General features: G+C 38.5%; 1 protein-coding gene across 2 annotated transcripts in view; it reads right to left on the bottom strand.

Annotated features, from left to right (window-relative positions):
- LOC140196307 (arf-GAP with coiled-coil, ANK repeat and PH domain-containing protein 2-like) overlaps positions 1 to 15,935 on the bottom strand; it is a 134,916-nt gene that overhangs the window by 28,889 nt on the left and 90,092 nt on the right. Inside the window, exons 10-15 of one of the 2 annotated variants that reach the window (XM_072255281.1) lie at positions 13,196 to 13,308; positions 8,385 to 8,405; positions 6,680 to 6,731; positions 6,212 to 6,312; positions 3,400 to 3,511; positions 206 to 414 (exon numbers count right to left, since the gene is read on the bottom strand). In XM_072255281.1, coding sequence (XP_072111382.1) covers positions 206 to 414; positions 3,400 to 3,511; positions 6,212 to 6,312; positions 6,680 to 6,731; positions 8,385 to 8,405; positions 13,196 to 13,308 — 608 coding nt within the window. The remainder of the gene's footprint in view (positions 1 to 205; positions 415 to 3,399; positions 3,512 to 6,211; positions 6,313 to 6,679; positions 6,732 to 8,384; positions 8,406 to 13,195; positions 13,309 to 15,935) is intronic. The other variant, XM_072255282.1, reaches the window with a different exon arrangement.

The raw sequence follows: 15,935 nt of genomic DNA, 5'->3' as shown, positions 1-15,935 counted from the left end.
CACAAAGTGATTGTATTAAAGCATTCAATGATAATTGAATGAACCCAAACTCCTCCTTTATAAATCAATGTCTATGAGCTACTAACACATTTGTGTAAAAAGCAGCAACAGTATGGAACAATAAACCCAGTTATTAGATAGGTAAACACATACAGAACTTTTTAAAATAATCTATTAGCACTTTATATCCCCATCATGAAAGTACCTGTGAATTCCTGAACATTCAATGCAGAGTGTGATTCCTAGATTAATGCTTGCCCAACGTGGGTCTGCCTGGCCACAGTCACAGCAATTGGTGTTGCCAGCAATGCACTCCACGCGCTGGAGTGCACTCTCTCCTTTCACCGGGCGCTCTTTCAATTCACTTCCAGAGTCCAGACTGCTGGTAGAGGGGGAGGATTTTCTATCTAATTTCTGAAGAAGCAAATAGGTTTACTGCTTTTCTTTTTTGTTTAAAATAAAATCCACATAATCCTATTTAAGACCTTAAATTACAAATTGTTCCTTATTCAAGGTGAACGGGGTAGAACTAAAATTCCACAGAAATATTCAGATTTGAGCCACACAAACATCTCAGCCTCTTTCCCAGAATATCTGCCTTTGCTGTTGCACAGCACTTGTTCAGCATCATTGAATAATGATGTTGCTTAAAAGGCAGTTGCACAAATGGCAATTGTACCTTCATTTGCTGCTATTCCAGTTCTTTATATTTGGTACATTGATATCAAATGTAATTTTGCTGCATGAAAAATGGAGGAAGACATTCATTTAACTGCTTTGCTACACAGGTTAATATGGGATTTAATATCTTTTCATTCAAAATATATAGCATGATGAGAGGGGATTTAATGTATTTGAAAAGGAATAAAGTACAAGATCTTTCATTGTTTTTGCTTCCCAAGTATAGCCCGGTGATTAAGCGTGTGAAACCCACAATTAAGATCTGGCTGGAGAGTGCTGACTCTGCTCTTCAGCACCAATTCCAGCACACAGACTGCAGCTCGTTTGCTGCCCATGCCACCACAGACTCTCAGATTAACATTGACTTCTATACCAACTCTGTCATTGAGCACATCAACAAGTGTGTAGATAGAGTGACACCACAAAAACAAATAAAAGTTTTCCCCAATCAGAAACCACGGATGAACAGAGAAGTTTGCTTCCTGCTCAAAGCCAGAGATTCAGCCTTCAGGTCTGGAGACCAGGAGGCTTACAGCTCAGCCAGGGCCAACCTGACGAGGGGAATCTCTCAGGCTAAACACATATACAATCAGAGAATCGAGGAGCATTTCAACTCCTTGGACCCCCAATGCATGGCATGCAGGTCATTACAGACTTCAAACCACCTAGTACTGTGCCCCCTTCCAGCTCTGCTTCCCTCCCTGATGAGCTCAATTACTTCTACGCTCGCTTTGACCAAGAGAACAAGGAGGTCACCCTCCAAACGGATCTCCCACCTGGTGAACTGCCTCTCTCACTTTCCACCTACGTTTGCGCCACCCTAAGCAGGGTGAATGTACGGAAGGCAGCTGGTCCAGATGGAATACCTGGCCATGTGCTCAGAGTCTGTGCAGGGCAGTTGGCCGGGGTCTTCACGGACATTTTTAATCTGTCCCTGGCCTAGGCAGTTGTCCCCACGAGCTTCAAGAATGCCGCCATGGTGCCAGTGCCGAAGCATTCCACTGCCACGAGTCTGAATGACTTCTGCCCAGTTGCACTCACCCCCACCATTGCAAAGTGCTTTGAGAAACTGTTTCTATCACATCTAAAATCCTGTCTGCCTACTACCCTGGACCCCCATCAATTTGCCTATCACACCAACAGGTCAACAGAGGACGCCATCTCCACGGCACTTCACTCTGCCCTGACCCACCTGGACAGCCCCAACTGTTACGTCAGAATGCTGTTCATTGACTTTAGTTCGGCATTCAATACTGTGATCCCCACCAAGCTGACCGCCAAACTTCACCAGCTTGCTATCAGCTCATCCCTCTGCAATTGGACCCTGGACTTTCTGACCAACAGACCTCAATCAGTTAAGTTAGACCACCTCTCCTCTTCCACTCTCACCCTGAACACCGGCGTGCCTCAAGGCTGTGTGCTGAGCCCTCTTCTGTCCTCCCTTTTCACCTATGATTGTGTTCCTGTACATGGTTCTAACTCCACAATTAAGTTCGCAGATGACACCACGGTGATTGGCCTGATCAGAGGAGATGACGAGACGGCCTACAGGGACAAAGTCCAGCACATGGCCGCGTGATGTGCTGACAACAACCTGGCCCTTAACACCCAGAAGACCAAGGAGATCATTGTGGACTTCAGGCATGCTAGGAACCACACTCACGTCCCCATCTACATCAACAGAGCCGTAGTGGAGCACATATCAAGCTTCAAATTCCTTGGTGTCCACATTTCCAAGGATCTCACCTGGTCCGTGAACTCCTCCATCCTGATCAAAAAGGTACAACAGTGCCTTTATTTCCTGTGGAGCATCAAGAAAGCTGTCCCAAGATACTGACTTGACTTCCATCGCTGTACCATTGAGTGCATACTCATCAACTACATCTCAGTGCGGTATGGCAATTGTCCTGTATCGGACCGCAAAGCACTCCAGCGGGTGGTGAATGCTGCCCAGCGGATTATCAGCACCCAATTGCCCACCATTGAGAGCATCTACCATAAATGCTGCCTGGGCAGGGCGAAAAGCATTATCGAGGATGTATCTCACCCTAACCATGGATTTTTTACTCTCCTCCCATCTGGTAGGTGCTACAGGAGCCTCCGCTCCTGCACCAGCAGGCACAGGAAGAGCTTCTTCCCTGAGGCTGTGACTCTGCTGAACCTCACACCACAGCGCTAAGTAGTAGTACAATATGGGTGCAATGTCTCAGTACTTTTATATTTGTGTGCTGTAGCACTTACTTTTTATTCGCAGTTATTTTGTAAATAATACTATTCTTTGCATTTCTGGTTAGATGCTAACTGCATTTCATTGGCTTTGTATCTGTACTCGGTACAATGACAATAAAGTTGAATCTAATCTAATCTAATCAGGAAGATTGCAAAAGTATTTCCTTTGAAACTGACAGGCTTACTGATTACTCAAACAGTTTAAAATTATAATAGATAAAACTGATGCCTTACCAGAACTAACTCCTCTGGCTACATTGAGATCGTATTATTAGCTATATAATTACTTGGTTCATTTCAAATAAAACTCTCATCAGGTAAAAGGTATTAATAGATTTAATATAATTCTTCTTTAATTGACCTCAAGACATGAACAATACTGGCTGTTTTAATTTGTCCATTCATAGAAGACATGAACATTAAAATGCTTTATCCTGGAATTTTTGCAGTCTACAAAATTTAAATAATTAAAATACATTGCATACATACATCTGCATAGCCTTCTTCTCCTTTTTCCTTGTACGCTGTAGCTATACTTGCTTGAACAGCTTTGATCCAGACTTGTCGGATTTTTTCAGAATCTGCTTGCAACATACAGCTCCTACAAATGTAAGCACCCACAGACTTAACATCTATGAAGCCAATGGAAAGAAGACTTAGCTATTAAACATGGACCAACAAGATTGAAAATACAGTCCGAGTGCTCTCATAATGGAAAACATACACACTCAAAATAATGTCAATCATGGCTTATACTGAATTTAGAAGCAACTGGTGGCTTTATGAATCATTAAAATGAATGTTTAATCAGTTTTAGAGGCCAAACATTCTAAATACGCACATAAAGATATCAACTGCTTTATATACCATTCTGCCAAGTCAACACAGTCTGCATCTTGACACATTCAACACATTCAAGTATTGCCATCATGAATGTCAAACAGGTGACAAAATTAAAAATGAATTCAGTAATAATGGAAAATTAATACCAAATTAGAATCAGGTCTATTATTACTAATATATGTCATGAAATTTGTTGTTTTACAGCAACAGTTGTAGTGCAATACATAAAAGTGACTATAAATTAAGGTCACGAATATATTAAACAAATGTAGTACAAAAAGAGAGCAAAAGTACTGTGAGCAGCTTTGGACCCTTTTCTAAGAAAAGATGTGCTAGCATTGGAGAGGGTCCCAGAGGAAGTTCACGAGATTAATTCCAGGAATGAAAGGGTTAGTGTATGAGGAGCGTTTGATGGCTCTGGGTCTGTACTCGCTGGAATTTAGAAGAATGAGTTGGGATCTCATTGAAAGGGCTAGACAGAGTGGATGTGGAGAACATGTTTCCTAAACATACTGTGTGTGAATCTAAGACCAGAGCACACAGCTTCAGAACAGATGGATGTCCATTTAGAACAGAGAGGAGGAGGAATTTCCTTAGCCAGAGGGTAGTGAAGCTGTGGAATTCACTGCCACGGATGGCTGTGGAGGCCAAGTCACTGGGGTATTTAAAATGGAAATTGATAAATTCTTGATTAGTCAGGGTGTTAAAGGTTATGTGAAGAAAGCAGGAAATTGGCTTGAGAGAGATCATGTCAGTCATGATGTAATGGCAGAACACACTCAATAGGCCAAATGGCTCAATTCTGCTCCTATGTCTTATGGTCAAAATAGTGAGGTAGTGTTCATGGGCCATTCCAAAATATGATGACGAAGGAGAAGAAGCTGTTCCCAATATGTTGAATGTTGGGAACAACATCTTCAGCTACTTTACCTCCTCTCTGATGGTAGTAATGAGAAGAGGGCATGTCCTGGATGGTGAAGGTCCTTCATAATTGATTTCACCTTCCTGAGGCATACTCTTTTGAAGATGTCCTCGATAGGGGGAAGGCTAGTACCCATGATGGTGTTAGCTGAGTTTACAACCCTCTGTAGCTTTCTACGATCCTGTGCACTGGCACCTCCATACCAGATGGTGATGCAACCAGTTAGAATACTCTTCATGTTACATCTGTAGAAATCTGTTAAAGTCTTCGATGACATACTAAGTCGCCTCAATCTCCAAATGAAATATAGCTGCTGGCACGCTTTCTTTGTAATTACATCAATACACTGGTGCCAAGATAGATCTTCAGAAATGTTGATACTCATGAACGTGAAGATACTCACCTTTTCCACTACTGACCCCTCGATAAGAACTGTGTGCTCTCCCCCAATTTCCCCTTCCTGAAGTCCACAATCAACTCATTGATCCTACTGACACTGGGTGCAAGGTTGTTGTTGCAACATCCCGCGACCAGATCATCGATCTCACTCCTGTATGGCTCCTCATCGCTATCTGACATTCTGCCAACAATAGTTATGCCATTGGTGAATGTATTGATAGCATTTGAGCTGTGTCCAGTTACACAGTCATGAGTGCAGAGAGAGTAAAGCAGTGGACTAAACACACATACTTGAGTTGCGTCTGTATTGACTGTCAGCAAAGAGGAGATGTTATTTCTGATCCGCATTGACGGTGGTCTCTTGACGAAGAAGTCAAGGATCCGGTTCCAGAGGGAGGTACTGAAGCCAGGTTATGAAGCTTGTTGATTAGTACTTAGAGGATGATGATGGTGTTGAACGCTGAACTATAATCAGTAAACAGCAACCCGAAGTAGTTATTGCTGTTGTCCAGGTGGTCCAATGCTGAGCAGAGAGCTAGTGAGATTGCATCTGCTGTAGATCTATTGTGGCAGAAGGCAAATTGCTACAGGGAAAGGTCCTTGGCTCAGTCAAGAGTTAATTCTAGCCATGGCTAACCTCTCAAAGCACTTCATCTCTGTAGATGTGAATGCTACTGGGCAACAGTCATTGTGACAGCTTGCCCTGTTTTTCTTGGGCACCAGTATGATTGATACCCTTTTGAAGCAGGTGGAAAACTTTTGACAGCAGCCGTGAGAAATTGAAGATATAATTGAACACTTCAGCCACGAGTGATACAGTTTGTCAGTGCTCAGCCAAGTACACCACCAGGCCTGATTCCGTGCAAAGATTCACCCTCTTAAAGATATTCTGATGTCAGCCTCAGACAGATATCACAGGGTTTATCTGTATAATGACTATCAATAAACTTATGACAATGCAGCAAAGCCACCTACTGCCCCAAAATACTATCGGTCCCCTTGCTTGGACCTACAAGTCTTTGCTGGCACTAAAAACAAATTTTATCTTGCAAATTTTATGGCATGCAAAGACCTATACAAAATTATTTTCTGAAGCATAGCATTGTTCATTACAAGGACAAAAGGTTGGGCACTTACTTTGTAGGTGAGACTACTTCAAAACAGAAACGTCTTTCAATATCCTCACAAGGTTTGACTGTACAAAGTCGTAAATCATCAACCACAACAGTGAGATTATCCTTCGGGGAACACATGATAGAATGTTAGATATTCTAAAATACCCAATAATTCAAAACTGTTGACCATTTAAATATAGAGTCACTAGTGATTACGGATTAAATATGGCATTCAGATGCTGAAAAAAAATGCGTAACACAAGAAATTTTTTAGATCCATTGTATTATATTATAGCAAGACACCACAAATACTGGCAGAGATGTCTTTATGAATTAGCTTTACCAATATATTTGAGTGGGTATATGACGTGTTATCAGTGCATCACGCTTCTGAACATTGGTATTATTTGTATATGATTTTGTATTAAATAGTTGACTTATTAGTAACCAAGACCAATTTATACTTAATGCACAATACACTTTTGCTTACCTTGAACTTCTTTTGGTAAACAAGCTGGTTGTTTTGAATTGAAAACCAGCGCCTGTAATAAGACAAATATAATTTGCAGATAGGAAGGAAATCAGCAGAAACAAAATTTATGCTGAGAAGCTAACAACAAACTTTTGATATATTTGCAAGCATTCTATGGCTTTTCTTAGTTCCATTCCCTTTACCTTTTATGGGTTGAGCTACTGAAGGTCTTGATTTCACCCTATCAGCTTTCAAGTGATGTGTGAGCCTATGTATTGCTGCTAAAATTTTATCTTCTAGTAGGGGACATCACAGATTTTCTTTTCCACTCAGGTGGGCTTGCAGATGGCTGGCAATGCTCAGAAACTTGATTGATTTTTTTACTGATTCCCCCACCTGTGCCCCAAATGTCTGTGGTGCCAACATCAGACATAGGACTTAAACAGCTCAGTAAAATAATGTAATTTTTGTCCAGGTATTATCCCTTCCCAAATCCTCTTTCTCCCCTCTCTTTATTGACCTTATCAGACTCCATCCTAATATTTTTTGAGCACATACAATTTTCCAGTCTAACAGAAAGATCAATGACAATATTCAACACTTTCTTGGAATGATTAGTCCTGCACTTTTTTTTAAACCCCAGTGACCAACCTTGGTTGGTTAAATCTAGAGTCAATTTTTATTGAAAAAAATATATTGGGATGTGGTTGATATTGACAATGCTATATTAATTGCTTATCCCTGATTTTTCACTGTACTTAATAAAGAGCTCCCATATTAAATGCAAATGTCTGACATATATACATATATTCCCTATGAATGGCAGAACTAGATCTCTGCCCCACCCCTCTCCACCCACAGCCCCACTACCATCACTCTTAGTCATGTCAGTTGCATGTGCTTTTGATATTATTCATTACAATACCGTGGAGAGGAATGGTTACTGCATCAAGGGATTGGTGGATGTCTGTAAAGACACAATCCATTTGTTACCTAGGATCAGCCTGACATAGGATTGCTAATATTATAACGTGGACTGTACTGGACCAGGTAGGACCACACAATTTTTCAAGCTCACAAGAATACAGTTTTTAGTTAAGTTTTGGATTCATTGTACTATTAAACTACAGCATTCATTCATGGTTCCACTCAACTAACTATATCACATATTGGTTAGCTACTATAAAAACCCTAATTTCACTCTATAACGGAACATTTTCACTTTAAAACAGCATTTTTTTTTAACCCTCAACAAAACACCAAAGTTCTACGCTTGAAAAATAGATCAGAAAATACTACTTGGTTTTCACAATAAAACATTTAGGACTTAATTATGACAAATATGAGTATTGTTTTCCTAAATAAATCAAACTCATTAGTTGAACAAATTTTTGGTGCATGGAATTTTAAACAAACATTTTCTTTAGTATTAAAATTGATTTACCACACATAATTTGAAGTGCAGCAGGTTAGTTAAAAGGAAGGTTAAAAGGAAGGTTAATTTTGTTAATATTATGAAAGCAAAACAAGCAAAGAATACTGCCTCTGGTTTGCAGCTAACACTGTGTCCATGCTGTAAAAAGGACAGCAAAGTGACCAGTTTATAAGCCATGGATTAAACCAGGTTTACCCGAAGTTCTTTGGACACTTGTAGACAGGTGAGAGCTAATATTCAGAGACAGGATTGGGGAGCAGGTAAGATGTCCAGCTGACAGGTTGGTACCTGATGTGGGGGGTCTTTTTCCTGTCACGTGACAAAATGGGGTGGGATCAAGACATAGAAAGAAAACAGAAAAAAAATGAAATAGTAAAATGAAATACTGTGATCTAAAAACACAGGATGATTAAATGCATACTAAAGGTAAAGCAGTATAAGCTAGTACAGCATTTTGCACAAAGCCCAAACGAAACAAAAAAGTACTCATTTACTATTTAACACTCCATTTAAAAAACGTTGAGAGAAATATGCATTTGGCTTCAGGATTGAACACTAATCACTAATTGCTGGTGGGAAAAAAAATATATATATTGCAAGAGATAGAGAGCCACCACTGAAAAAAGCACATACCAAAACTTAAAATTATTTTGTTTCCAGAATAGATATTTTTCCTCTACAAGGCCAGTAGATCAATCACATTACTGCCTATGGAAAATCTGAACCAAATAAGTTTTCCTTAAAATACTTCAATGATGTTGGTGTTTGTAAAAGCAGAAATCAAGAAATTCAAACCAATAATCAATTCATGTCAGATTTGGTACCGAATGAGAAAGTGTTTTTTGCCTTTTGAACTCCATAATCCTTGATTCCCCTTATTGTCTCTTTTGAGCAAAATAAATCAGCAAGCCTAAGAGCTGATTGTTGACCTCAAGAAGGGGAAGGAGGGTTGGTTCAAGAATCAAATGGTAGAAGGGAAGTAGCTTTTCTAGAGCTGGTGGTGTGGGGTTCAGGTTTCTGTACCTCCTGCCCAATGATATATCTATTTCCAACATCATGACAGAGAAGAGAATTATATAATAAAGTTGGTATGCAACAGTCATGTGAAAGAGCTCAATGTGCTAAATCAATGCGCTAAATCAATGCACAACAGTTATTTGCTATACAGAAGTTGAAACTTACACAACTTCCTGTCTTACATGCTGGATTCAGCTTGAGTTCCTCACAGTGACCACTGTAGTTTTGAATCAACTATTCTGGTCTGAGCAGCTGAGGCCATTTGCCCAGCTGTCATCAAGAAAGCTGAATTCCTGGAAAGGGCTTGCATTCTTATTTCAAGTGCTGTTTTAGAGTTATTGAAGCATATCCTCCAAATGTGCCAGTCAGTGAAGTTTACAAGCACCAGCACAGCCTGTACAGATTATAGGCCAGTTCTCTCAAGAATCTCATTGCTAGTTGTCTGCTCACACAGAGTTTTAACAGTGGAAATTGTCCAATTCCACTCCAGCTATGATCCAGGTTTCCCACCCACAGAGGTGGCAATGTAGAATATAAATCTAATAGACTAAAATGTTGTATTTATTATTAGCAGTCTGTTTATCCAGACAGAAGGTTAAGTTTATCAAAGGAAACAGGCTTCGTTGATTTGCTGATCAAGTAAAATGTCTCCACATCAGCGTGGCTTCATCCTAGGATTTTAAAAAGTGGCTAGTTGATGTGCTATCTTTAGTTTTCCAAAATTCCACAGATTTGGGACTAGAAAAAAGTAAATGGAACTGACTAACAAAAAAAGGACAATAAACAGAAGTCAGTCAGCCTGTAATTCAGAAAAAGTCACCAGTTATTATTGCAAGGGACTTGCAAAAAAAAAACCCAAGGTAACTAGACAGAATCTAATCGGATTTGTGAAAAAATTTGCACTAAAGGCTATTGTGGAAAATAACAGAGGTGGTAACATAGCAATGCTGATAGAAGGCTGCCTACAGGAAACAATAGATATAAATGAGTTGGCAAAATGTATGGAATGGCGTGCCACAGGGATCTGCGCTGGAGTCTCAACTTTGTAACACTTAAAAATACTTGGCTACCAAAGAACTATTTGCTATATTCATTGATGACTAATGTTCAGTGCAAAATCTACTTGTGAAGAGGAGACACAAGAGATTGCAGAAGCTGGAATCTGGAGAATCAAAGTGTGCTGGAGGAATTCAGTGAGTCGAACAGTGGTGAGGGAATGCAGAGATCTAGTAAACTGAGGGATCTGGCTGTCTTTGTGCATTATTTGTAAATGTCCAAAGCATAGACAAAGTAATTAGAAAGGTGAAAAGAATGTCATCATTTATCATTGTCAAAATTGAATATAAAATTAGGAAGATTATGATGCACACATGGGGCATTGGTAACACCATACCTGGATTACCATAAACAGCACAGGTCTCCCTATTAGAGTAAGTTAGCGTGTTTGAAGGAGTCTAGAAAATGTTTACTGAACCAATAAATAGAATGGGTTTGTTTATTCAACAAGGGCGTCCACTGAAATCAGACACGTCAGAGAGACTTCATTACAAACACAATTCTGAGGGGTGGATTGGAGAGGAGGTTCCTTCTAGTGGGAGAATCTAGAACTAGGAGGTCACTACTTGAAAATAAGAGATCACACATTTAAGACAGATGGGCAGATTTTTGTCTTCTTTCAGCTGATGAAGTGTTCAGAATCTCTACCTCAAAAAGTAATGTAAGCAAAGCCTTCAAATATTTTTAAAGTAGAGATTGACAGATGCTTGATAAATAAGTTGCTGTGGGGTAGGGGTGAAAGGTTACAAAAGATAGAATGAAATGCAGAGTTGCAGTTAAAAATCAGATCAGCCACGATCATGTTAGAAGGCCCCTCTAATCCAGCTCTACCAAGTGGCCTAATTCAGTATGTTGCAAGGTGTCTTTCTGGGAAGAGTAGTGCTGACAAAGCAGAAATGATTCAGCTTACCTGCAGCTTCATTGTTTTAGATTTTGGATGATTTGTTGGTGCCATGGCAACTATTCACTTGATATCAATTACCACACTAAACTTTAATACATGCATTAAATAACTTATTCACAAAGATATGCAGTTCAGCAGGTATTTCAGGGGCAAATTCAATATATTCTACATAACACAGCCATGAATGTACCCAACATCTTCAGGGACAGAAGGAAGGAAAAGATATCTGAAAGATTTAATTATCTTTCACAACTAAATGAAGAGTGTAAGCAAATGTTACTTGTTTTTCCCCCTTAGAACAAAATTATTCCAATCAAATCTAGTAACCACGAAATCCCTAAAGTACACATGGCTGAATCCTGGTGACATTTCCCAAATCATCTCTCAACTGACTCACTATTCATGAGTTTCCAGCATCATGTGGATGGTGGATTAAATGAAGTTTATGAGTTTCAACAATGGCAAGTAATTTATTTATTTTTAATGAAGCATGGAAAAAGACGTCCTGTCACAAAATCTCCAGTAACATGAATTACCAAACTTAAAAAAAAACACTATCCAAAACTAAAAGTCCTTCATGGTGTTTCTTGGACACAAAACATCACCTTATATAAGAAAATAAATTGCAGATTTATCACTTTTGTATTCCCTTAACCTTCAATTTACCCTTATTCATATGCCAGACTTGGAGAGCATATTCAAACATGATAACAATCACATTTGCGAGATATTTTCACAATATTCATTTGATTGCAATATTTCTAATAATCCTTTTAGAGCAGTAATAGCAAACCAGGAAAATCAGCAGATGCAAGATAAATCATCTGGCCAGAATAATTATTGATCATTAAAACTCCCAATGATGTCACCTCAGATTTCTATTATCCAACAAGGTTTAAAATGACCATTGAGGAATGTGGGCTCTGACTTGTCCAGGTTATTAAATAATCCAGTTATTAACTTGGACACAATACAGCGAAGGTCATCAGATTTTTATAAACTTGTACACAGCATAGGTAGCAATTTGGTGCTACTGGTGATAATAGTTTGAAAACAACATTTCGTACAAGGCCTAATGAAAATCATGTTCATCAATTACAGCCTCAGCAAGTACAGGTATCTAACAGTCCTCAGCAACCAAGCACCTGCTTCCCATGAGGCTATACCATTACTTTTGAATATTTATATCAGTGCTAATACGCCAATTAGGAAATTTGAACATATAATAAGCATTCAAGCATGATAAAGACCACTGCAGAAGTTGAGAGTTCATGCAAATCTTCAGAAAATATGTATTTTTGCACTGCAGCATAATGCTTTCCCAAACTGGAGCAGTTCTGGATTATAGTTTCACTTCAAGATATGAAAACCAATGTCAAGACATGGACTAGGGCTAGATTTAATCTAAACATTATTTGGGACTAGCTGGGGAACAGATACTCATAGTTTGCAAATAAGCATCTTGTTTTTTTTTTTGTGCAACTGAATATTGCAATCAAGCAAGGGTAATAAATTATTAGCAAGCAATTTGGCACCACTACTCGAAGTGGTGTTTGTATTACTTTTGTTACTCTCCCTAAGGAGAGGCAACAATAGTTAGAGAATACAAGCAGGCCCATGAAAATGCATGCCTGACAATAAAAGATCTCCAAAAGCTCTTGCTAAAATGCAAGTATGAATGCTCAGGAAGAGGTTACTCTATTTTCACGCAAAAAGCTCTGCTTTCAAGGCATATGATAAGCAGTTTTACCTTGGTTGTCTGAATATACCACTTTGATCATAAGTGATATAGCTTTTAATTAACCACGAATGGTCCTTTTTACTCATTAACATTGTCCCTCATGATTTAACTTTAAATGGAAATGTTTAAGGACAATTAGAGTATCTTATTGGACAGCCAAAGTCTGATACTTAATATTTTGGCATTCTCATCATTTCATACAAGATGAACAAATTTGTTAACAATTCCGAAATACATCATGTTCTCATCACTAAATGTATTGAATAGATAAATGCTAATCACTGAAACTTGAAATATATAAACAGTGTCAATGATTCCACAGTAAGCCCATTCTCTTTTCCATGCTGTGATTAATAACTCCAGAACCAGGTATATTCTTACCTGTTCCATGTTTTGAAGGCATTACTGGCTCGTTTGTATAGGTATCCTTCCATGACAATGCCATTGGCAGCATCAGCATTAAATTCAATCTTGGGATCATCGCTGGAGAAATCCTGAAGTATTTAATGTTAACAAAGTACAAAAATATCAATTACTTATAGGCAAAACAGAAACAAAGAAAGATAAAGAAAGTAATATTATATCATGGACATCTTATGAACATACATGTACATAGCATATGGACATAGTGAAAAATAACTAAAAACAAGCATCTCTGCTGCACAGATTTTGCCTTTACAAGTTCCTAAATTGAAGGAATTAGTAGCAGCACTGGCTTAATTATAACCACAGTTTTTTTTTCTGTAAAATAAAAGAGCAATGCCAGCATGTTAGATACTTTCCTTATTTAGTTAAACTGGCACTTAAAAAATATGTTGCTTTCAATCTGACATATCAGGCTCTCCAATTAAACCATAATTGCTCATCAACATGTTCAACCATTGCACTTTTTCTGATTCATCTTTGTAAGTTTTGCCATCTATTCTCATGAATGTTTCATTTAGTCATCTTCACACCTTTTAATAAATTTCCTATCCAGGCTTTTTCCTCAATGAACAACTAAAATTAACAATCCTCTAATTGCAACCATATTTTTAGCCTATACTATATTACATCACACTTCTACTCTGCCACTCCATATCGTCAAACTGAATGCAACTGGAGCAATACAGATAATAGTATGATGGCAAACTAAGAAATAACAAGCAGAACAAAAGGATATGGCATTTTTTAAAAAAATAACTGAGAAATCTAAAATACCCAGGTTAAGTAAAATCTGCAGAAAGAAAAACGAGGTTAATATTTCATGTGCAAGACCATCAGAATTGTAAATATGACAACACAAGTTTTTTTTTAAAGTTGCAAGAGGTTCAAAGAGGGATGGATAGGAAAAAAGAAAAACCTCTGATAGGACAAGGCTGGTGTGCCCAGATAATCCTATTGTTTACAGAGTTATCATCAGGTTAACAGAGTAATGAGGAAAGAGAGGAAACAGAGTTAAGTTGTAAAACACAGGTGAGAGCTGTTGCTGAAACCTAGAGCTAAAGGCAGAATGAAGGAAGTGTCTTAATAGAACGAGAAGGGTCAATGGAATTGACATTAAACTTGCAGCTGAACTGGCCAGTTCTGACAAACAGAAAATAGTTAAAAATCAAATCCAAAAAAAGGCCAGATAATGAGTTCATAAAGCTGCGACATTCTCAGTTGAAACATGTGATACTGTCTCTCAAGCTCAGACCATGGTCACAGAGAAATGAGTCAAGAGTGAAGGTGGGGACAAGAATTCAAGTGAAAGGATCAACCATATGGACTGAATGCAAATGCTCCTTAAAGCAATTACCCAATCTGCATTAAGTTTCCCCAATTTAGCGAAACCTTTATGTACCAAATGCAATAGAGTAAGTTGGAAGTGGAAAGCGTTTCTGAAGTAGCAGCTCCTCTGAGAGGAAATAAACTAAGTATTCAGGTTTCCTATTATACACTTTCTGTCAAAAGCAGCAAAATTGAATTTGGCTCCATTGCACCAGAAGCCAAACAAATTAGATTCACCTTTCAAATTCGCTGTTTAAAAAAAAAATCACTTAAATTGGAATTCCATTCGTATCACTGAAACACAACACATTTAAAGTCAAGGATACAGTTCATGCTGAAGGACTGAAAAATAGTATGCAGTGGCGATGGATGATTAAAGTGTGATGAGGGTGTCCAGACATTATATACTACAATTACAAAAGCAACAAATGCGGGCAAAACGTGGCAATAAGTAGTACCAGAATTCATATTTTCAGGTCTTGCAGGTATAAGAATTTAATATATACTTTTTGAAAGAGTACGTTGAACTGAAAGAGACTGCGAAGTTCCCTAGCCTGGACAGATTTCAGACTGGGAATCTTGAAGACAATTTACCATGCTACTGAATAAAAGGGGAATTTAGCAAGGCTGGAAATGATCATATATAGCTGGGTCTAATGTTGAAGGTGCACACTGGAATATTTTGAACAAATTGCTGACTGTGGACGTGAATTCACGAATGTGATCATGAATGTAGGAGAGTAGGGTTAGATTGATCGTAGAGTAGGTTAAAACATCCGCAAAACATTGTAGGCCGAGGGGCCTGTTCGGTGCTGTAGGGTTCTATGTATGTTAGGATATGACATCAGGCAGTTATTAATTGCCACAATAAGGGTAGAAATGATTCAGTGGCAACGGTCAGAGGGAAAAGGAAAGCTAAGCTCTCATCACATAGAAAATGAGAGCTCTCTGCTCACTGCTAGAGGGAAATTAAGAATGGACAGTAAGGGACAACCTTCCCAGAATCCCATAAATCAAGAGAGGAGTTTTATGCAGGAACTACAAGGAAATACTGGAGGAAAAACAACACAATCCATCTTTTAAAAAAAATTGCACAATAGATAAGAGGTTAAAAACGACATATTGCAGTGCTGTACAGGATGTCCTTTGTAACTTTACAACAGTTGAAATATCTATGGAGTGATTACCAAAGTCACACGTGCTGCAAAAGTAGATCAATTGCAAAGCAGAAACAAAATCTGATAATTAAGAATACAAAAAGATAGGCAGAGATGTTTTTGGTAAGTGGTTGAAGAAAAGCAACAAAGACCTTAGAAAGGAGACAGTCAATGCACTAATTCTGTTTGGTTAGGAAATGACATGCAAGCAG

Source organism: Mobula birostris, chromosome 4 (assembly GCF_030028105.1).
Source record: "Mobula birostris isolate sMobBir1 chromosome 4, sMobBir1.hap1, whole genome shotgun sequence".
NCBI lineage: Eukaryota > Metazoa > Chordata > Chondrichthyes > Myliobatiformes > Myliobatidae > Mobula > Mobula birostris.
The sequence above is the reverse complement of the archived record's forward strand: the minus strand, read 5'-3'. Positions and strand labels throughout refer to the sequence as shown.